This window comes from Podarcis gaigeae, assembly GCF_964106915.1.
Source record: "Podarcis gaigeae genome assembly, chromosome: 15".
Lineage (NCBI taxonomy): Eukaryota > Metazoa > Chordata > Lepidosauria > Squamata > Lacertidae > Podarcis > Podarcis gaigeae.
The window spans coordinates 32,711,416-32,735,087 of NC_139692.1; the positions used below are offsets into that span (position 1 = coordinate 32,711,416).

Here is a 23,672-nt window from a genome sequence, read left to right on the forward strand (position 1 = left end):
TGTGATATTTTAGTGTATTTTTGGTTTCTATGGAAGCCACCCAGATACAAATAATAAATTATTATTATTATTATTATTATTATTATTATTATTATTATTATTATTATTATATTAGAGCTCCCATCAGTCCCAACCAGCATGACCCACTGCCCAGGGATGATGGGAGTTGGAGTCTAATGCTTTCTGGAAGGCCCCAGGTTCCTCACCCCTGGGATGCAAGGGGTCTGCACTGGAGGTGAAAATCACATTGCTTGTTTAAGAACATTATAAGAGCCCTGCTGGATTAAAACAATGCTCCACCTAGTCCAGCATCCTGCTCTCACTGTGGCCACCCAGATGCCCCAGTGAGAAACCCACAAGCAGGACCCATGCGCAAGAGCCCTCTACCCTCCTGTGGCTCCCAGCAACTGCTCTTCAGAAGCATTGCTGCCTCCAGTTTCAGAGGCAGAAGCATAGCCATCATGGCCAATCTCCACTGATAGGCCACTCCTCCGTGGTTATGTCTAATCCTTTATTAAAGAAATCTAGGTTGGTGGCCATCACTGCCTCCTGAGGGAGGGAGCGCCATAGTTTAACTATGCACTGGGTGAAGAAGGACTTTCTTTTCTCTGTCCTTCCAATCTTCACCTTCATTGGATGTCCACGAATCGCAGTGTTATAACAGAGGGAGAAAGAAAGTTTCTCTGCTCCAAAAGGCAGAAAAGTAATTCTCTAAATAGCACACGCTCTTGTTTTACTTTTAAGTCTCTGTTTTCATGCAGAGGTATCGTCGGTCAAATGCCCAGTGTTCATTTGTGAGTTCGGCTAAAGGACATATTCACACTAAGACTGGTTGTTGTGTTGTTGTGTGTTTTTTTTATATAAAAAAAATCTGTCCTGCTGGGTAGGGATGGGGGTCTGAATTTGCTGCTCTTTTCATCAGACCTATCCAACCCAAGGTTTCTAAACTTACTGGTAGTTCAGCATACAACCCTCAACCAGATGATTCTGGATTTTTGAAGTGTTTTTTTGTTTGCAAAAAGTGAATAGAAATTGCTTATTTTTAATGGCTTAGTTTTAAGACCATTTTTCTCTCACTTAATGCAGAAAAAAAGGCTAAGCTATTACAACTAAAAATGGCGACTTTACAAATGTACAATGAAAACCTTTAAAATAGCAGCAAAAATGCAATAAAGCAGGAGGTGCCCAAACCATAGTCCATGTACCACCAGGAGCCTGTGAGCATCATTCAGGTGGCCCATGCTGTGTCTGTGAATTTGAAGAGGGCAGGCGGCACATCCATCCCATCAAATAATTCACATTGAATTTTAGCCCTGGCCCTTTAGTCGGCTCTCCATCCTCTGGGTGCTAATGGAACCCACCTGAGGAATGCAGCCCAGTGCTAGGGAACCCTCCACCTCTTGGGCTGGTTGTCCTCCAATCTCTTACCCGTTTGCTTGCTTTCTGCATCTCTTAATGGGCCTGTCCTGTGACTTCCATACCTTTTCCGACAGGGCGCCCCAGAGAGCGTCATCGAGCGCTGCAACTACGTCCGTGTTGGCAGCACCCGGGTTGCCCTGACTCTCTCCACCAAGGAGAAGATACTCTCCAAGATCCGGGAGTGGGGCACCGGCATCGACACCCTGCGCTGCCTCGCGTTGGCCACGAGAGACCATCCTCCGCGGAAGGAGGATATGCGTCTGGATGATTCCAGCCAGTTCATCAACTACGAGGTAAGGCAGAGTCAAGGAAGAGGCCCAAGAGCAGCCTGGTTTAGGATGGAGTGAGGTGGTTGGAGCAGTGTATGAGGAGCAGGGTTAAGGAGCTGTGTACAGTTCATAAAGACTTTAAGGCTCCCCAAGCTATCATTGTTTATATCCACCTTCAGCTTGGTGTTTGCCGGTTGTTTGGGACGACATCTGCCTTAGGTCTTATGGCTAATGCAGTTTGATAATTCTTTGGCTCCTCAGAGAAGGCATTGGGGAAAAACCAGTTCTATCCTCAGCCATTCCTGACTACAACCACTAGGCACCCTCGGGCCTTTCTTAAAAAGGGCTTCCCTCTATAGAAAGTCTGGTGGGTACCACTCTTCAGGGGTCTGATCCCTCCCTTCTCGTCCGGCCTGCAGACCAACCTGACCTTCGTGGGCTGTGTGGGGATGCTGGACCCTCCTCGGAAGGAAGTGATGCTGTCCATCGAGATGTGCAAGAAAGCCGGCATCCGGGTCATCATGATCACTGGCGACAACAAGGGGACGGCCGTGGCCATCTGCCGGAGGATTGGGATCTTCTCGGAGAGCGAAGAGGTGGCGGACAAAGCCTACACGGGGAGGGAATTCGACGACCTCTCGCCAGAGGACCAGAGCAACGCCTGCCGCTCTGCTCGCTGCTTTGCCCGCGTGGAGCCTGCCCACAAGTCCAAGATAGTGGAGTACCTGCAGTCGTTCAACGAAATCACAGCTATGGTGAGCTTTGGAAACGGGGACTCCCTGACTGTCTTGTTGCATCTGAAGCCTCCAAGCATGTTCCTGAATCAGATTTCGGAGCTAGCTGGCTCCAAATCCCCTTCCAGTTGCTGGACCTGCAGATAATCTTGGGAAATAGCTTGGGTGGGAGTGGATTGGGCCCAAGGCACCTGAAAGAATGTGTCTCCCTATATGAAGCTGCCCAGGTGCTAAGATCCTCAGGTGAGCACCTTCTCCCAGTCCCTTCAGTATCAGAGGTGTAGCTGGCCTTTTCTGTGGCTGCTCCTATATTGCAGAATTATTATTCTTCTTCTTCTTCTTCTTCTTCTTCTTCTTCTTCTTCTTCTTCTTCTTCTTCTTCTTCTTCTTCTTCTTCTTCCCTCCCAATAGAGTAGGCCAAGACCTTCTCGTTCAGACAGAAACCTTTGGGAATTAAGGTGCAGACAGTGCTGCCCAATGGGCTGCTGTCAGGGCAAACTAGATTTTAATTGCTGGTTCTAAATGTGCATTTTAACTCATTTGTTATTAACACATTGTATTTTATAACGTGTTTAAATGTTATAGGCTTGCTGGCTTTCCACAGGCGTTGGGTTTGCCCCTGTGAGAAGACGATGCTGGCCTAGATGTCTCTTCTTATGTTCCTTCCAGTGACAAGGGTTTTTCTTTGTGCTCCAGACCGGCGACGGAGTGAACGATGCCCCTGCGTTGAAGAAAGCCGAAATCGGCATCGCCATGGGCTCCGGCACAGCGGTGGCAAAGTCAGCGGCGGAAATGGTCTTGTCCGACGACAACTTCTCCACCATCGTCGCAGCCGTGGAGGAGGGCCGTGCCATCTACAACAATATGAAGCAATTCATCCGCTACCTCATTTCCTCCAATGTCGGAGAAGTGGTCTGGTAAGTGCCTTCTCCCTCCATTCTGGACCCAGGAATGCCTGTGGCCCTCCAGACGGGTGCCAACTCACACCAGCCAGCATGGCCAATCATCACGGGCAATGATGGAAGTTGTAGTCCAAAATATTGGGAGGGTGCCTTCAAAGCCATCAAAGAATGTGTAAATGCGCCTTGTTTGCTTTGTCCATTGGGTGCTCCCCAGCAGACAAGTTTGGCTTGAGCATAGGTTCCACTCCTAATTCATAAGCTTTATAATAATAAAGCATGGGGTCCCCAGTGAGCCAGATCTTTATCTCCCCCACAAATGGGCTGACTTTGACAGGTGGGAAGAATGCAGAATTGCACACCAGTACATCAGCTGATGGGCAGGGAGCTCAGTCCTGTTTTTTGAAGGGTTGAGGTACACCGGAGCTTTCACCACAGAGAACTAAGCAGAACAGATGCTCTGGTAGAGAACTGGGTGCCTCTCAGGTTATAGATAGGAGAAGGGTATTAGATGGTCCAGCAGGAAGGGGCACGAGTCCATGACTGCTTCAGATATTAGGGATGTGCCTAATTTGTATATGCTTGGCAGTGGTACTTGGGTTGTGATATTGTTGAGTGTGAGTGATCTATGTATAAGGGGTTGACGGGGGCAATGTTGGAATCAACGAACGCTTGTGGTGGTTGTGTGAAACAGGGTTGTGAGTAAAATGGGATGGATGATTGCATGCATGTTGTGGCACTTGAAATTTATACCACCTTGCAGGGCTCTCCAATTTTATTCATTCCTTATTACATTTGTGGATATTGTTAATGCATTTTGTTATGCGACACGTTTGGCGTGGTTTTATCGTACTGATTGTGTGCGCAACCCGCTTTGAGATCTTTTAGCTAGCAGCGTGGTCTATAAATGGAAATAGTAAAGAAGTAAACTCACCATGCCTCAGCCAATAGGCGGGGAGTTCAGTCCTGCTTTCCAGCTGCATCTCTACCTGCCCCGCATTTCATGTCACAAATGGGGGGAACCCTGGAGGTTTCCAGTCCTTGGTTTCTGGAAACCAGGCCTTATGAGGAATGGTTGAAGGAGCTGGATATGTTCAGCCTGGAAAAGAGGACACTGAGAGGAGATTGGATAGCCATCTTCAGATATCTCAAGGGCTGTCACATGGAGGAGGGAACAAGCTTGTTTTCTCTTGCTCTGGAGGGTAGGACTCTAACCAATGGCTTCAAGTTACAAGAAAGGAGATTCTGTCTAAACATCAGGAAGAACTGATGATAAGAGCTGTTTGACAGCGAATGGTCACCTTCAGGAGGTTGCGAACTTTCCTTCCTTGAATGTTTTTAAGCAGAGGCTGGAGAGCCATCTGTCATGGTTGCTTCAGTTTAGATTCCTGCATCGCAGGGGGTTGGACTAGATGACTTTTTGAGTCCCTTCCAACTCTACAATTCTACGATTCCCTGAAATCTGGCCCACAGACCTGAGGTTTATCACTTGTGTGATAAAAAAAGGAAAGCACTGGGAGTGAAATCAAGTCGTGGTAGAATTTCTGTGTGTTTCTTTCCCCCAGTATCTTCCTGACAGCCATCCTGGGCCTCCCCGAAGCGTTGATCCCAGTCCAGCTGCTTTGGGTCAACCTGGTGACCGATGGGCTGCCAGCGACGGCTCTGGGCTTCAATCCACCCGACCTTGACATCATGGACAAGCTGCCGCGGAATCCCAGGGAGCCTCTGATCAGCGGGTGGCTCTTCTTCCGCTACCTTGCCATTGGAGGTGAGAAACGCCTCCCCCCCCCCCCAGGCCATGTTCAACACTAGGGATTAGGGAGAATTTTGGAGACTGCTTTAATCCCCATTCGCAGCACAGAGTTTAGAAGTTCCCACAGGGAGACTGTGTGTGTAGAGTCAGGTCCTCTCTGCAGACATCTGCCCAGAATGCATCAGAATCCAGCAGGTGTCAGGTGACCGTGGGGCGGGGCTAAGGGCGGAGCATCACAGCCTCTTCATCCTCCCCACCCCTTAGTGAGATTTTATCTCAGGTGTATCTCACATTCTAAACCAAATCTCCGTAGTTACAGGCAATGACGAGCGTCAAGGAAATACAATGAGAGCCACATGAAATGCATTATCCAATAGGGTGTATAATAGGGTGAAAAGGAATAAAACAAAATAAAATACCAGAATTGGCCCTTTTGGTGGTGGCTCCCTGTTTGTGGAATGCTCTCCCCCAGGCCTGGCGCCATCATTATACGTCTTAAGGCGCCAGGCAAAAACATTCCTTTTTAACCAGACCTTTGGCTCCTAACGACCCGTGGCCTTCTAGAGTGGGTGGGATGTTTTAATGCATTCCCCCTTTCCTATCTAGTTTTAATGTATTTATGGGGGCTTTCTTGTGGGGGGGGGGTTAAGCTTTTTCGTAAGTTGCTTTGAGTTGCCATGGCAAAAAAGCGACTAGTAAATTCATTTAATAATAAGTAACTAAAAATAGCACGGCATGAAACAAAATGGGCATCAACATTTTGTCATTGCATCACAAGCTTTAAAGAGGAAAACTGCAAAATGTCTGGGTCGGTTCCTGGTGGGTTTTGCTTAGCTGGAGGGTGGCACTTGGCTACTCTGAGAGTGAGAGATATCTCGGCTTCTCTGCTTCCTTCCAATCACATCTTTGTTGCAGTTAGATTGTAAGCCTTCTGGGTGGGGCTTTGTTCGCTGACTTAATGTTCTATAATGCCCAGCATCTTAACAAGGCAGTTAACAGGTCTCCTCAGAAGTAAATCCCACTGGGGCCAATGGGACTTAATTCCAGATAAGTGGGAATAGCAGTATTGGGGCATCTCTAACTGAGGGTCTAATTCGGCCTGCCAGGGCCTTCCATTTGTCCCATGTTTTGGACAAGACAAGACAAGACCCACCCACCTGCCTCACATAGCTGTCAACTTTTCCCTTTTCTTGCGAGGAATCCTATTCAGAATAAGGGAATTTCCCTTTTAAAAAAGGGAAATTGTTAAGTTGTGGGTGAAGATATCAGACGACACAGCGATTCTTCAAACAGCTCTTGTTTATTCAAAGGCCAGAACAGAACTGAACTGAAGAGCTCAGCCAGCCTGCTTATATAGAGCTCCAGAACAATGTAACTGTAGCAACTTTCTAAAACTATCCAATCACTGAACGTCACTTTCGATCCTTCATTTGCATAACTATCTACAGTATCCCCCTGCTGGCCCAGGGTGAGAACTTCAGTACATAACAGAAACGTTGACAGCTATGCTGCCTCACCCTATGCCTTCTTCCTACTGCACAATGTAGGCCAGCTAAAGAAGCCACTTGAGCGAAAGGGGAAATTGTAGACACCTCCCATCAGCTGGTTGGCAGCAACTGCAAAGATCTGTCCTTTCCAAGCACCAACAATCAGCTGATTGCCTGGGCTTCCCTGCCTAACAGTTGTGCCAAAGTGACATCATTGCGATGTTGTGTGATTGACAGGCCAGGGGCCCTGCCCACTTGCCAGACATGTCCCATGGGAGGTGGAGTATAAAGCTTGTGGTATTTAGGTTGCACCATCAGAAATGCCGGTGAACAGAAGCTGCCCAGGGAGAGTCTTTTGATTGTAGCCTTTGAAACAAATAAATGATGCTCAGAGTGGGGCTGCCCTGTAAAGCCTGCTTGGAGGATATGGCTACTGTCGAATGGCTGCCTTCTGAAGGCAGCACAACAGCACACAGAGTTTCGCCTGTGTGATCAATTACTTTTTCCTCCTTTCCTTGCAGTGTATGTTGGCTTTGCCACTGTGGGTTCAGCTACCTGGTGGTTCTTGTATGACCCCGAAGGACCACAAGTTACCTTCCACCAGCTGGTAAGTTGATAGTCCAGTGCAGGGAAAACACGTGAGAATATCAGAAGAGCCTGGATCTGGCCCATCTAGTCCAGCATCCTGCTCTCACAGTGGCCGACACACGGGCAGGATCCAAGCGCAAGAGGACTCTCCCCTCCTGCGGCTTCTGTTATTCAGAAGCATTCCTGCCTCAGACCACGGAGGCAGAGCATAGCTATCAAGGAAGCCTAGTCATTCTTGTTGTCAACCCACAGGAATAGCTATTTCGTGAGTGCTGCTAGCAAAACAGGGAATATAGTAATTTAATTTTTAGGAGCAAAAGGCTCCTCTGGAACCTGTTGGTAGTGGTGGTGAAAGATCCCCCCCATCTCCAGACTTGTGTTTATATTCTCCTACCTACAGAGGAACTTCATGCGATGCACAGAGGACAACCCCATCTTCGAAGGCGTCGACTGTGAAATTTTCGAATCGCGTTACCCGACCACCATGGCGCTCTCTGTGCTGGTGACCATTGAGATGTTAAATGCACTCAACAGGTATGGCATTGCTTTCCAGGCATCGGCCCTCCTTAAAAAAAGGTTTGGGTATGAAATTAAGAAGAAATGGTCCAGCAAATGGAAACTGGCTAACACAGGTACAGTCTGCGGCCCGATTAATACAGGAAGGGGATTTGCTGCATCACGTGTAAATCATGCGTAGATGTGCAGAGAACCTTGACATCTGCATGTGCTTCTGAATCATGCAAGTACAAAATCATTTGGGTAGAGCATGCTCTGTGGCATAAATTATTGTTGCCACTAGTGGAAAATGCCTAGAGTTGCACAGGAATTATGAGAAACCGAAAAAAACCCCACCACAGTGTAGTTTGGAGTAGTTTGGATTTAATATCCCGCTTTATCACCACCCGGAGGAGTCTCAAAGTGGCTCACATTCACCTTTCCCTTCCTCCCCCACAACAAACACTCTGTGAGGTGAGTGGGGCTGAAAGACTTCAGAGAAGTGTGACTGGCCCAAGGTCACCCAGCAGCTGCATGTGGAGGAGTGGAGACACGAACCCGGTTCACCAGATTACGAGTCCACCGCTCTTAACCACTACATCACACTGGCAGTTTTGAAAAGTTTTGGTCCACCATCGTGATTCCAAGTGGCTTCCAAACAAAGACCAGAACCTGAAAACCGCTTTCCAAAATACAGTGGTACCTCGTGTTACGTACATAATCCGTTCTGGAGGTCCGTTTGTAACAGGAAACCGCTCATAACATGAGTAGCGCTTTCTGTAATGACGCTTCCCGCTGCTGCCGCGCCACCGGAGTACGACTTCCGCTTGCATTCTGGAGCAAAGGTCGCAGCAAGGGGCATCTACTTCCGGGTTAGCGGAGCATGTAACCCGCAGCATTCGTAAGGGGGACAGGGCCACCACCGTCGTCGTCTTCATTATCACCAATATCAAAAGTATCATTATAATACGTTTGTAATATAGCACATTGGACTTTAATTTGGGTCATGGTTTTTGGGGGCTTGAGTAAAGTGACAGGTGCGGGTGGCGATGTGGGTTAAACCACAGAGCCTTGGACTTGCCGATCAGAAAGTCGGCGGTTCGAATCCCCGCGACGGGGTGAGCTCCCGTTGCTCGGTCCCTGCACCTGCCAATCTAGCAGTTTGAAAGCACATCAAAGTGCAAGTAGATAAATAGGTACCGCTCCGGCGGGAAGGTAAACGGCGTTTCCGTGCGCTGCTCTGGTTCGCCAGAAGCAGCTTAGTCATGCTGGCCACATGATCCGGAAGCTGTACGCCGGCTCCCTCGGCCAATAAAGCGAGATGAGCGCCGCAACCCTAGAGTCGATCACAACTGGTCCTAATGGGGGTCCCTTTACCTTTAAAGTGACGAAATTTGGGGAGGTAAAGCTGATGGTCTCTCCTATCCTTTTCATGGGTGAATTATGGGGGGAAGAAGGATGCATGTGCAAAATGGAGGGGGCGCATAGCAAAGTTTTCCTGTGATGTTTCTGGTCACACTCACCAGAGTAAATGAGATTTAGTGTGACTAGATGGTGTGTTGATTTTAAAAATCCCACAGTTCCATAACTCAACAGGTACTGCAGTGTGAAAGGAACGTTAGGGATCAGGGCAGAAGCTCTAGCATTAAAATCAGGAAAACTAACTCAATATTCCCAACGTCTGAATGCACCCCATCTCTCCCACAGTGTGTCTGAAAACCAGTCGCTGCTCAGGATGCCTCCTTGGCTGAACCTCTGGCTCCTGGGGGCCATTGTCATGTCCATGGCTCTGCACTTCCTGATCCTCCACATGAAGCCATTGCCTGTAAGTAGGTAGAACCTGCATTTTTGAGGGTGGCCAGATGCAGACGAGACCCAGGCTGCCCGTGCCTGAAATCCCCATCGCCTGCTCCACTATTAAAGGTGCAGGAGACAACCGTCACCCCATCCCCTTCAGCATCTGACCACCCAGACACCATGAGAGAGGGGAAGCCTTGGACCCCAAGAAAGATGCTACCTGCTCTCCCACTTTCTGAGCAGGCTGGGTCCACATGTGGTCCCTTTCAGGACTGGACTTGGCAGGGTAAACATAACCAGTTGCCTTGTTACTGAGGCAGGAAGTTGGTCCTAGTAAAGGAAGTTGTACCCTGGGGAGCAGGCAGTGGGATTAGCTGGGGGGGGGGGCACTAAGGCCCCATCCACATGTCCACTTGTGCCATGCCTAGAAAGCGTGAGTCTAAGCACTTTTCCACTTGCCCAGCTCCTTCCAAGGGAATACCCACTCTCTAGCGATAGATTGGACCAAATGGCAATCCAGGGGGAACCCAAATTGCTGTTTGCTCCGATTGAGCTCTAAAGAGCGGTTCTAAGAGGCCAGCAGGAGGTGCAAATGAGCATCAGACCTTGAAAAGCTGGCATCACTGGATCCATTGCATTGAACTGGTGTTTAGAATTTAGTTTAATTTTCATTGGCTTTTGAATAAATGTGCAATTAATTGTTACTGTTTTGATTTTTGTGTGTGTTATTGCCTTCCTTAGTGCAAACCGCTATTCTCAATAATGCTTTTTTATAGGATAGGATAGGGGGCACTGGAGATGAGTTTATGGAACCAAGGGGGCAGTGGCCTGGAAAAGTTTGCAAACCCCTGGTCTCAAGCAAGTATGGAGCAACCTGTGGCCTTCCAGGTGGCCTCCGACCCCCATCACACCTGAGCATTGGCAATGCTGACTGGGGGCTGATGGGAGTTGGAGTCCAACAACATCTGGAGGAACTCAGGTTCTACATTCCTGATCTAGACCAACAGCTGCTTTCCGGAGTCTCAGATAGAGATCTTCCCCATGAAGCTTCTGTTTGATGAAGTGGAGACACCAGACATCAATCATACAACCTCCCGTGTGCAAACTTTCCCCATATATTTGTCTCCCTGCTGGGAGACCCATTGTGGGCTAACATTGTATATATTTGTTTAAATTCACATTTAGAGGTTGTCCCCCCCCCCCCGAAGCAAAAACATTATCCAGCAAGAAAAATATTGCATTGTGACGTACTCCCATTCGTGGTTCCAGTTATGAAGTTACGCCCTCCTCTAGGAAACTCCATTCCATTTCTCCTCCCCTTTTTCGTGTTTCTCTCTGCAGACACTCAACAAGCTCATTGAGCTGCTGGAAGTGTCGCCATGCTTGGGGATCTTTTTCTATAAAAAAAACTAAGCAGTGCTATAAACCTCAGGGTTACCACTGCAAGTCTGCTGATTCCTGTGCCTGGACAGTGCCGTATTGGTTACATAATGATTGGCACTTGCCTCTGAACAGAAGGACAGGTGTGATACATATCCTCTCCTTGCTTCCCAGCTGATCTTCCAGGTGACACCACTTAGCTGGCCCCAGTGGGTAATGGTGCTGAAAATCTCCTTGCCGGTTATCCTGCTGGATGAAGGACTCAAGTACCTTTCCCGCAATCATTTAGATGGTGAGTGTGTCCTGTGGTGGGGTTGGCAGTCCTCTCCTTCTTTCCTGCATGTGCATGGGTCACTTAGGAACCCAGCTAGCGGGGTCACAATTATCATAATAATGATAACAATAAAATATATATTATTTATACCCATGGACAGATTCAAAAAGAATATTAAAAACACGATAGAACATCAAACATTAAAAACTTCCCTAAACAGGGCTGCCTTCAGATGTCTTCTAAAAGTCAGATAGTTGTTTATTTCCTTGACATCTGATGGGAGGGCGTTCCACAGGGCGGGCTCCACTACCGAGAAGGCCCTCTGCCTGGTTCCCTGTAACCTCACTTCTCGCAGGGAAGGAATTGCCAGAAGGCCCTCGGAGCTGGACCTCAGTGTCTGGGCCAAATGATGGGGGTGGAGACGCTCCTTCTGGTATACTGGGCTGAGGCCATTTACGGCTTTAAAGGTCAGCACCAACACTTTGAATTGTGCCCAGAAATGTACTGGGAGCCAATGTATCAGCACAGATAAGAGACAAGCAGAGCTCTGCGAGGTCAGGCCAGTGGCTCATCTGGTCCAGCATCTTGTTCTCATAGTGGCCAACTAGATGCACCAGTGGGAAACTGGCAAGCGAGACACGAGAACAAGAAAACTCTCCCCACACTCCTGTGATTTCCAGCAACTGGTATTCAGGAATCTTGGGTGAGGTACCTTGTCGAAATGTTTTTTGAAGGTCCAAGTCCACCGTGTCCACTGGATCACCTCTGCCTATATCAGGGTTTCCCAAATTAGGGTCTCCAAAATTTGGACTACAACTCCCATCATCCTTAGCTAGCAAGACCAGCATTCAGGGATGATGGGAACTGTAGTCCGGAAACAGCTGGAGACCCAGGTTTTGGGAAATCCTGACCTATATGATTGCTGACACTTGTAGAACTCTTAACAAGTTTGTGAAACAGGACTTGTCCTTGCAGAAGCCAGGGAGTAAGTCCCACTGAGCTCAGTGAGGTTCACTTCTGTAGAAATGGACAGTTTACATGAGAAACATGTCATTCTTCAGAAGTTGTTTTGAGTGACTTTGAAACTCCCTGCCTAGGGGCCTCAGGCAGGTACTTTCACAGTACTCTTTTGGGCACCTGCAAAAAGAAAGCATTTCTATTTCGGCAAGCCTGTCCACATATGCAGACTGTTGCCATGTGCTTTAATCTGTTTTTATCTTATTGTTGGTTTTATTTTTTTATAAAAAGCTGTTCTTAACTGTATAATCTTTTTGAAATCCAGTCTGAGGGTTTTTCCTTGCAATCAAGCGGCATCTAAATTATATGAAATTAAAAAAAAAAAATTGCAATTGTAAGTCTAAACAGAAGTTTGCTGGAGCATTCATTATTGTATTTTAATATTTTGTTAAAAGCTGCCCAGAGTGACTGGGGAAACCCAGCCAGATGGGCGGGGTATAAATAATAATAATATATTATTATTATTATTATTATTATTATTATTATTATTATTCATAACCGTGACTAAGCTGCTCCTGTCCAGGTGGGGTCGTAGTTGGCTGCTAGAAGCTATGTGAGTGCCATGGATATCACATGGCCTTCCAGGGACAGGGCTGGCTCTATCCCCACACACAGACAACACACAAAGTGTAAATCTGATCTTTAGGGGAGAATGCAATCCCATTCAAGCAGGTTGGGTACCAGCTCTCTCGGCTTCCCACTCCTGCTATTGCATTGCAGGAATTTACAAATCCTCTTAAATCGATTGTGGCGTTTTTTCTCCTTCTTTGCCTGCCAATGTAACCTGCTCTCTTGGAGACCATAAAAGGCCCCTTTGAAGCACAGCAGGATCTCCATAGTGACTCATTACCGGTGGGCATAGAACAGAGTCTTTGTGTCAGCCTTGGATGCTGAGAGCATGTCGTTCCCCCTGTCATAATATGGCCTTGTAGGGTAATCCTTTGCTGTCGTTAACTTGGAGCCAAATTGACATGTGCAAAGGGGGGGGGGGAGAGAGTGCTTTACGAGAAGACCAAACCCACCCCCCCCCTCCAGGAGGGTTTCTGGCATTGTTTTGCTTTTTAAGCAAAGAGAAATGCTGTCTGCTACCTGACTTTATGTCAGGAAGGCGGCTTTCATGCTTTGAGGGCTTTTAAACAAAGATCTGTCAGGGATTCTTTAGCCTCGGTCCCTGCATTGCAGGGGGTTGGACTACATGACCTTTGAGGTCCCTTCCAGCTCTATAACTCTATGCTCCACTTGCCACTTAGAGAGACCCCCCCAAAACTAGGACACAGAGGCAAGCCCCCCCCAAATCTAGGACACAGAGCAAGCCCCATGCCACTTGGAGACCCACATGTCTCAATCTGGGCTACTAGGAAGGGGAAGGCCAGGCCCAAGGCTCAACACGATTCAGCAAGTATAGATCTTGTTTCAGCAAGTGCTGTGGAACCTAAGGTAAAGGTAAAGGGACCCCTGACCATTAGATCCAGTCATGGCCGACTCTGGGGTTTTGGCGCTCATCTCGCTTTATTGGCCGAGGGAGCCGGTGTACAACTTCTGGGTCATGTGGCCAGCATGACTAAGCCGCTTCTGGCGAACCAGAGCAGTGCACGGAAACGCCGTTTACCTTCCCACTGGAGCGGTACCTATTTATCTACTTGCACTTTGATGTGCTTTCAAACTGCTAGGTTGGCAGGAGCAGGGACTGAGCAACAGGAGCTCACCCCGTCACGGGGATTCGAACCGCCGACCTTCTGATCGGCAAGTCCAAGGCTCTGTAGTTTAACCCAGAGCACAGAGTCAGAAGCTATCTCCTGCTGTTGCAGCAAGTAACACTGCCCCTGAGGTTCCATTCATCGGTCATGGGCCATTGATGGGGTCTATCCTGTCCTGCAATTTTTGTCTAATGGCCCTTTCCCAGCTATTTGAGGTTGTGGTCTTTGCCAGGAACATGGTTCAGAAGCTTCAGCTGGTCTAGAATGTGGCAGACAAACTGCTGATAGGGCATCTGGCTGACAACCTGTGACATCAATGTTAAAGCCTCTGCACTGGCTGTTTTTCATCTATTATCCAGCCAAGGTCAAGAACCTTGTATTAATTTGCAAAGCCCTGAACGACTTAGGCCAAGGGTAGTTCAGGCACTGCCTGAACCTTTGTATCCCAGGTTGATTCCTGAGTTCATCTGCAGGAGGGTCATTGGTTGTTCCTCAGGTTGGCACGGCTTACTTGACAACAAGAAGAAACTGAGCCTTTAGTTTCATTGGCTCGGTCCTGTGGAACACTCTGCCACTAGATTCAGCAGGCACCTTCTCTGCCAACTTTTAAACTCCTGCTGAAAGTTTTTCTGTTATGCAGCCAATTAAGAATACATCTTTCCACAATACCTGGCTGATTTCTGATTTTAACTTTTTCAAATTTTATGGTATGGCTTTACATATAATTGTTGTAAACAGCTCTGAAGTTTTTAATGAATAGCAGTAGATAAATATTTTTTATAAATAAGTCTCATGAGGCAGTTAGTTGCACAAAGCAGCAATCTCTTGCATGAATGACTTTTTTTCCTCTTTTTGGGTTCCCTCCATCCTGAGTTATACTATTATGGTTAAAGGTAGGGGGAAATATTTTATCTTTAAAAAAATGAAAACCGATAATCATTTCCCATCTCTCCCCCTCCACTCATTCGCCCCACCACCACCAGGCAGAGATGCGAAGAAATGAAACGACACCAAAAGGAACTCAATTTCTCCGCAATTGAACCCTCAGCTCCTAACTAGGACTGAAGAGTCTGCATGCCTGAACATCACCAGAAGCCAACAAGGAATATGCATGCTTTTGAAAAAGTGATGGACTTAATGCGGTTGAATTGTTAAAGAAAAGGAAAAACAAACAAACAACCTGACTTTATTTTTAGTTTTGTTTTTACTCTTGTTACATAGCTTCCCCTTCCACCCTTGTACATAGTGGTGCAAAGACTGGACAGCTAAATTATGGCTTAGGGTGTAGAATTTTGCAATGTCGTGGAGACAGGAGAGCCTAGATCCTTAAAGGTCTGCTTCTTCAAAATGCAATCTTTTTTCCTATAATTTTCTCTTCTTCCCCACCCTCCAAATCTTCAATGCCCCAAAAACCTGTATTTTTCTGTCTCAGAAAGGAAGTGAGCTTGTGGTAGTTTCGGGGAGAGTTCTTGACAGACACCACCCCTGCTCAGGAAGAGGTAGCATTAAGTGCTCCCTTGATGCTCTGACTTAATTTAACTCTCACCTGAAACCCATAAGTGAAAAATCACACAAATCGTTTTGGAGATTTCCCCCTACCTTCCAATGTATCTCAAGGTAGTCAAATACCCCTAAATCCAATCAACAATGTGCTATCAGAAAAAGATTCTTTTATGTATTTATTTTATAAATTTGCATGCTATGAATCAAATGTGTGTGTGGGGGGAATCATATCTAGGCAATGCAGATAACAAAATTGGCTTGACATAATCTGTTTTAAAGCCATCAAAAGTCATATCAGCCCAAGGACTGGGCCATACGTCTGGGAAAGCTTGAGTAAATAAGGATGTTTTAAGTTCTTAAGGAATCTGTTTCCTTTGATCAGTTTTTGTTGAAAAACGCTGTGGGAAATTTTTGTTACTAACATTGTCTGGGACTAAAAAAGAAGGAAATAATCCCAGTAGCAAAAATAAATCATTTTCTGGGATAAATTTCCCCTAGACTCTCCAAAAGAAAACTGCCTGGGCACATAAATTGAGCCAGAGTTGCAGATAATTTGGGGCAATGGCAAATCTTGGGATATTTAATCTTCTCCCAGATGCTTTTTTTTTTTGGAACTCAGAAAGAAAACGGTCAATGGTAAGTGGCTGAAATATGTGGGCATTATTTACTACTGAACATTGTCTTAGGTCAGCCTTGCCCAACCTGGTTGTGATCCAGAGGTTTGGGATCACAACCCCCATCATCAGCAGAGCTGCGCTAACTCAGGCAGATGGGACTTGTAGTCCAAAACATCTGGAAGGGCTTAAGCCAGACTGCCCTAAATGAACTATGCTATAGATCTTTGGGTAAATTCTGCAGTGGAAAGTGCCCTGGGGTGTAATTGCAACCTGAGTTAATTTCAGTCCCATTCATTTATCCTGCCTTTCAGTCTATCAACCCTGGGAATTACTGGGAGTTCTATAGAGGGCTGAATGTTGAATGGTCTCTGCACACCACAAAACTACAATTCCTAGGGTTGCGGATTCTGTGTTTATGCTGTGTTTCCATTTGCTGTTTTTATGTGAGAGATACAAGTCCAGCTTAAGCTGTTTTCAACCACGTTTTGTTAGGTAGGTCTGCTTTGCACTAGGGAGTGAATGCTATCAACGTGTTGCCACCATACTAACATAACATTTAAAAATGTGGGTGTTGCACCTTCATCTCAGGGATGTTACTGTGGCAGTTTTAGGTTCATCCTAGTGCCGCAAAAGTTGGAGTGTTTGGCTGCTTGCCGTGACCAATTCTTGCACAATTTAATTTGCTACAAAATCTTTTTTGGGTGGGGTGGATTCTGGTGCAGAGTATTGTGTGAATACGCCACATTATCCTGCCACCTTTTTCTTGTTAAGGGTTTCCATGACCTTTGGGACACATTTCAGAACCCGCGTGTCTTACCTTTCAAATAACAATAAGCCAAAAAGAAATTCCGTGGACCATTTGGAATAAGCAACTGCAGAACTGAGAATGCATTAACCAAATCTGAGGGGAACCCCTGAAGGTGAATGAGGGCTGAGCAAGCTGGGGAAAACTTCCTTATATCTCCAGGCTAACGAACGTTCTGTTGAAGTTCTTGATTGTCATGTACAGACAAGTTGAAGTCACAGGCACATATTGTTAAATGTACAGGAGCAGTGCCAGGAAAGAAGGTGGCAACCCAATGTGTGTGTCATATTCATGTTCCTATAGTTATCGCTTTGCTAATTGAGTTTAAGCCCCTCTGTGTCTCAACTTGGGCTATGCATTTCTTTGCTTTATTTATAGATACCTGGTTCATGTGTTGTGCTAAGGCAAACCATGGTTTAGGGTGAATGCCCTGGCTCCCGAAGAGGAGATTGCAGTTGCTGCTGGTTTGTTCTGCTGCTGGTTTGAGTTAAGCCATGGTTTCGTTTAGCTTGTTGTCCAAATTTGAGCTTGTTGTTTAACTCTCCTGGACAAAGAACAAGCCATAACTCCTAGGACAGTCCTTGGTTACTGCTCATGTTTAGCCTGTAGAGAGCTAAACCAGCAGTCCAGGCTCAGATGGCATGCTAAGCCGAATTATGGTTTGATTTAGCATGGGACAGCGGGCAAAGGGTCCTATGCTCTAGGATTCCGCATGTTGGTGCTAAGCCAAGCTTAATATAACATGCAAATCCATTGCTAAATTTAAAACATTGTTCAAACCTACTTATCTGTCATCTTTCCCAACCCAAAGATATCTCAGAACTGTAGTTTTTAGGCTATGAATATTTAGAGAAAAATGATGCAAGGGTTCGTTTTTCTTTTGTGAGCTAGTGGGGGGTACTGAAACTGTCCCCCCCAAAAAAAATCTTTTTGATGCCTTTTCTTGCAAAGCTGTTCACTTTCCAATTTACCTTGCCCTCATTCTCTCACTTACCCTTACTGATGTCATCAGGTAGACCAGGCTAGCCAATGGGATGCCCTTCAGCAGTTGTGGGATTACAACTCCCATCAGCCCCAGCCAATGGTCAGCGATGATGGGGGTTGTAGCCGACCAACAGCAACTGGACTAGACTGTCTGCTCCTGAGATAGCAAAGCATGATAGGTTGCACAGCACTGCAGCAGCAACCTTCTCGTGGCGTGATCCCTGATTGGCTAGACTTTCCCTCGAGATGGATCCTAGAGGAAGCAGCAAGTGGGTAAACAAAGGCCAGTAAACAGGATACGAATCCGGGCATTTGTACATTCTAAACTGGTGGGGAAGGATCCCTGCTGTACCAAAACGGCCAATTTCTGCTGAAAACTAAAAGTGGAGGATCTTTTCTAAAGCCCCAATCCAGCCTCTTTGCATCATTCTCCCTGCTCCAGTGCCCTTCCAGATATTTTGGAGTACTCTTCCTATGGCTGTACTAGAGGGCAAGTTTGGAAGGTTGACTCCAGTCTCATATCTTAGCCGAGACCAGACAATTCTATAATTCTATGAAGTTTGTAGGGACATGGGTGGCGCTGTGGGTAAAACTTCAGCGCCTAGGACTTGCCAATCGCATGGTCGGCGGTTCGAATCCCTGCAGTGGGGTGCGTTCCCGTTGTTCGGTCCCAGCGCCTGCCAACCTAGCAGTTTGAAAGCACCCCTGGGTGCAAGTAGATAAATAGGGACCGCTTACCAGCGGGAAGGTAAACAGCGTTCCGTGTGCTGCACTGGCTCGCCAGATGCAGCTTGTCACGCTGGCCACGTGACCCGGAAGTGTCTGCGGACAGCGCTGGCCCCCGGCCTCTTAAGTGAGATGGGCGCACAACCCTAGAGTCTGGGAAGACTGGCCCGTACGGGCAGGGGTACCTTTTCCTTTACCTATGAAGTTTGTAGCACCCCCCCTTTAAATAATAATAAAAGAAACAACTACTGGAATTCTCAGGGAAAGCCTATAAACCAGACTCCAGCCTGATTTTGTCGTATTTACCTTTGTTGTCTTGGAGGTAACACTTCACCCTTTAGCATTTTTGGTGAAGGGTGTGAGTGAGGGGGAAGCCCTAGTTTTTGGCAAAGTGAGGGAATCACCTCAGGCTCCAGATATGGGGGTAGGGGGCAGTGACAGCCTCCTACAGATGTTCCCCCAGAGCCCCCTGACCATTCCATTCTCTTGGGGAGCAGAGCTGTGTCTGCCATGGAGCCCCTAAATTAAGGCCCATGGCACAATGCTATCCTGTTGCTTGTGTTTGAAGGAAGATTCAGCTGCCGATCTAGCTGGCTTCTGGACGTAAAATGGAAAGGAGGCCATCTTGGCCATATATTTAAAGTGGTGTGATCCCACCTTGAACCATCATGGCTTCTGCCCCAAAGAATTCTGGGAGCTGCGGTTTGTTGAGGGTGCTGAAAGTTGCTAGGATGCACCTATTCCCCTCACAGAGCTACAGTTCCCAGAGTTCCCTGTGAAGAGGTTTTGATTTAGTTAGACCACTCCGGGAACTGTTGTTCTGGAAGGGGAATAGTGGTCTCCTAACAACTCTCAGCGTCCTTAACAAACTGCAGCTCCCAGAATCCTTTGGGGGAATCCATGACAGTTTAAAGTGGTATCATAATGCTTTAAATGTATGGTGCCCCGGCAGTAAAAATGTCTTAGGCAGGCCAGCCTGCCTAGGTTGAAGTATTTTCAGTGTAGTTTTAGCAGGCTAAAATCTGACAAGTTCATCTGTGGATTTACACCAGTTTTTGCTTTTGGTTTTAAGAGAGACAGGCAAAGAGAGATCAGTCACACATATTGGACCTGCTTACACAGCTTTTGTTTTATTTTTTTTAAATGACGATTCTCCAATATGCTGATTGAATATCAGGCCACCCCTTTCTTCTTTATCACCAGCATTGTATAAAATAAGATGTTAATTAAATGATTGGGAGCATCACCAGGCCTCTGGGAGTGTACAGACTTGAATATACTACTGAGTTGGTTTTGCTGTACAGGAAAAAAAAATTCTTGCATGAAATGTTGTTACTGTATTTAATATATAAATGTATTCAAAGAATTTTAATATGGAGGTTTTTTGGAGAGGGGGAAAAAAACCCCTTTATAGATACTGTGTCTGATTTCAGGAAAGTTGTTTTAAGAAACAGAAAGAAAAGTTATTCTTCACATTCTGGCTGTGTTGTGTGTGTGTTTCCCTCCCCCCTCCCCCTTGCGGTCGAGGTGATCTCTGTTGGCATTTTAATATTTTAGTCAGATGGGGAAGACCAACACACAGATTGTACAAGGCTATGAATGCTAATCACAGTGAAAATCCAAGCCAATTGATAAAAATAAGCAATAAAAATGCTACAATTGTAGCAAACAGCATGAAGTAAAAAAGAAAGAAAGAAAAAAGAGGTATAAACAAATTTATACAATCCAAAGGGAGCCTTGACTGACAAAGAGTCAAGGAGAATAAGGCAGATGTGCAAAAGAGAGAGGATGGCACCCATTTATTCAGTTATTTAATTAAAGTAACCCAGACACAGTCAAGTCACCATCTGCCAGCGTCCAAATTCTTAGAGACCTCGCAACTCACAACAACCACAGCAACAACAACAACAAATTTAATTAACCGTTCCCCCAAAGCGGATGCATTTTGCAGATGAATTGCTTGAGCTAAGCTGCTGGGTGGAGAGTCCTCTCTTGCAAGGTTGTGTCTGTGCCATTTTACTCCTTTCCATCTCAAAATATGTACCAGAAGTCACTTTGAATTTTGTAAGAAAAGCAACTCATAAGTTACAATAGCACTAACAGTCATTTATCATACATGGAATTCTCAGCACTCCCATCACAGTCCCTCTCGTCTCCTTAGATCGCTCTAACCCTGGAACCAGGAAAAGAGTCAGTTGTGGCTGTGGAAGTCTCTCTAGTTTTAGCAGGGGAAATGTTAGGAGGTTACTTTCCAACTAGGAAGACCTCAGCAAAACACCCCAATTCTGGGACACCTTCCCCATGCAGAGGTCCTTTGGCATGTCTGCGGTGCTGATTGAGTTGTTGCTCTGGGACCCATTCACAAGGCAGCTTGCAAGACTCTAAAATTGGAGGTGGGCAGGGGGTTGATTTCCAGCATGAGGGCAATTTCCCTTCTTTGTTAACCCCTTGGGGGCAGCAGCAAGTGTAGCCCACGAAAGAGGAGATTGGTATCCATCTATCTCAGGAGACAATGGAGGATTGCGCCTTCGGGGGTAAAGCCCAAACCATTGGAGAGTTACAGCACCTGCTGTGGCTGTCCAGACCAATAGGGGAGAGACATGTCCTGTTGCAGCTGGGGCAGATGGAGGTGTCCATGGTGTTTCTTCTCCCTCCTCCCAGCGGTTATTCCTTCTCTGGTCACTGCTGTGGATACCCAACCTAAGTGTGTCCAGGCATTGCAGTCCTCTGCAAGGCATTCCCACATGCCAGGGCTGACGTTGCCAACCTTCATGTCACGTTTGCAGACATCTTTGTAACATGGAGTCGGTCTGCAAAAAACCCCAGATCCAGTTATGAGCCATTTTGGCACGCAACAATTATGTAACGATGTTGTTTCTCATGGTGAGTCAAGCCACGTGATGGTGCCCATCCTAGCACACACAGTTTAGGGTTTGCAGTATTAGCTGGAGCTACAGGATAAGCTGCAGGTTGAGGGCACACCTAGTAATAATACTTGTAGGTGTCTTCCTTTTTTCTTTGAGGATACTGATAGATTGGTTGTTTTGTCTTTCACTCCAAGCTTCTCGGTGGAAAAGCACACACCCAGTACACTTTGGCAGCAAATCCATCGTCCTGGACTGTAAATATGCTTTTGAACGGGGGTTATTTGCTTGGCACATCCGGAGATGCGTCACTCAACAGTAATCCACAGCAATCATTCTCGGGACAGATTAGCATTTTCCTCCAGGTCAGATTGGCCAGTGACTGGGAAGTGGAGGCTTCCTCTTAGGTGCCTTCTATGCAGCTGGTGGATTTATCCCCTCGGGTTGGGCTGTGCAGATCCAAACCTGTTGGCACACTCTAAGCACTTTCTCATGACTCTCCTGGTGGGTTTTTTGTTTTTTGTTTTTTTTTTTGGCCAAGACAAAGGTGCAGTCCTGCTAAATGATACTGAGACCAGGATAGGGGCTAGAGGCAGGGATGTAGTTCAAACAAGCACAGCCAAGGGTACCAGGGGAATAGGAGAAGGGGGACTGGGGAGGAGGTATGGACCAAATAGAACTTCCCATGCACCCTGCAGGGTTTGGGTGCACCACACCAAGCAGGATTGAACTCCCCAAGCCCACACACCAACCAGTTTAGCTGTGAGTTCAATCCTGCTTTTGGCGGGGATTGACTGTGCAAGCGGCCACTCCATCTATGTCTACTTGCACTGCACCTGACATCACAGATCACATCAGGTGTGGGGCAGGTGGGTGTGGTGTGGGAGAAATGGCCAGGTAAGCCAAATCTGGCCGGTGGGCTGGATATTCCCCACCTCTGGTCTCTTTGGCAATCACTTGTAGCCCAGTAAGATTGTCTTCCATAAACACAGTTTTAAAAGTCAGTCCATAAGTGACTGTGGAGGCCAATTCTGGATCCACACATCCTTCCACAGTGGGGACATAGGTTTCCGGGCCGGAGTTGATCATAGTGGGGGGTTTGCCAAATGTGCCTTCCTCTTAGCACGTTTCTCCATTTCATCCTGAGTTTGAGCGTCTTCAAATCCTGTGACACCTTTGGGTAAAGGCTGTTCTCCAGTTGGAGCGCTTGCAGGCCAGTGTTTCCCAGTTGTCAATGTTTATGCAGTAGTACCTCTGGTTACGTACTTAATTCGTTCTGGAGGTCTGTTCTTAACCTGAAACTTTTTTTTTTTAAAAAAAATGATATTTATTATTTTAAAAAATTACAAAAAAAGGAAAAGAAAAGAAGAAAAGACAAGAGAAACAAAAAAAACACAAAAAACACACAATACAATACAATATACAGACAATACAAAACACAACCTAAACGCATTAACCTAAACACATTAAACTAAACAAAACAAAACCCTATCCCCAACCCTAACCCTAAATAAAACAAAACAAAACAAAAACAATTTAAAAACATACATCACACCTTTTCCAAACTCTATCTTTCATTCCCTTGTTTCCTCGACCTCCTCACACCTCCCTTTTTGTATTCCAGTTCTATTAATTGTTTCAGCAAATCCTTTCCATCTTTCTCTATTTTCTATCATATTATAAATATCTTAACATATTTTTTAACCTTATTTTCCATTAAAACTAAAATACTTATATATGCTTAACTCCTTATAACATTTCTGCTAAGGCCATAAAATTCCATTCCACCATTTTTCTATCACTCATAATTTTACAGTATTTCTATATATAAAGTTTAAATTTTCCAATCTTCTTCCACCATCTCCTCTCCCTGGTTTCGGATTCTGCCAGTCCTTTCCATCAATTCCTTATAGTCCATCAACCTAGAGATCTTATGTCCGAGGCTCTTAACTCTTTTCCAGGTCCCTTCTGCAGATCTTCTTCATATTCTTTAATGCTAAAGAGCAGATCTCAGGAAGACTCCAACCTAACAGTACTTTTATTCCTTCTGGACAGGTCAGCCAAATTTCCATAGTTGAAGCTAAGGTCCATAAAGTGTTTCAAGACTTCAAGATTCCTCCAAATCCAAAGGCCCCCAGAACTTCAATCTCCTCCAGACCCAAGTCCATGTCCCAGAAGTCAGTTAATCCCTGCATAGAGGGATCTTTCCAACTTTCCTTTTTCAGTCCAAGCCGGGATCCGATCCTCAAAATCTGACTTTTTCTAGATTCAATCATAAAAGGCCTCCACTTGTAGTCCTCAATTTGCTTCTGTAAAGCTGAGGATCCCACTTGTATTACTTTAGGTTCAACAACAACAGCTTTC

At 46.2% G+C, this 23,672-nt stretch overlaps 1 protein-coding gene across 1 annotated transcript in view; it reads left to right on the forward strand.

The window, feature by feature from the left end:
• The window catches only part of ATP2A3 (ATPase sarcoplasmic/endoplasmic reticulum Ca2+ transporting 3), an 89,966-nt gene extending 70,047 nt beyond the window's left edge, over positions 1-19,919 (forward strand). Inside the window, exons 13-22 of the mRNA XM_083714415.1 lie at positions 1,494-1,712; positions 2,108-2,443; positions 3,119-3,339; positions 4,887-5,089; positions 7,083-7,168; positions 7,550-7,683; positions 9,352-9,469; positions 10,996-11,113; positions 14,797-18,276; positions 18,650-19,919. Coding sequence (XP_083570541.1) covers positions 1,494-1,712; positions 2,108-2,443; positions 3,119-3,339; positions 4,887-5,089; positions 7,083-7,168; positions 7,550-7,683; positions 9,352-9,469; positions 10,996-11,113; positions 14,797-14,849 — 1,488 coding nt within the window. The 3' untranslated portion in view covers positions 14,850-18,276; positions 18,650-19,919. The remainder of the gene's footprint in view (positions 1-1,493; positions 1,713-2,107; positions 2,444-3,118; positions 3,340-4,886; positions 5,090-7,082; positions 7,169-7,549; positions 7,684-9,351; positions 9,470-10,995; positions 11,114-14,796; positions 18,277-18,649) is intronic.
• The last annotated feature ends 3,753 nt before the right edge of the window (positions 19,920-23,672 follow it).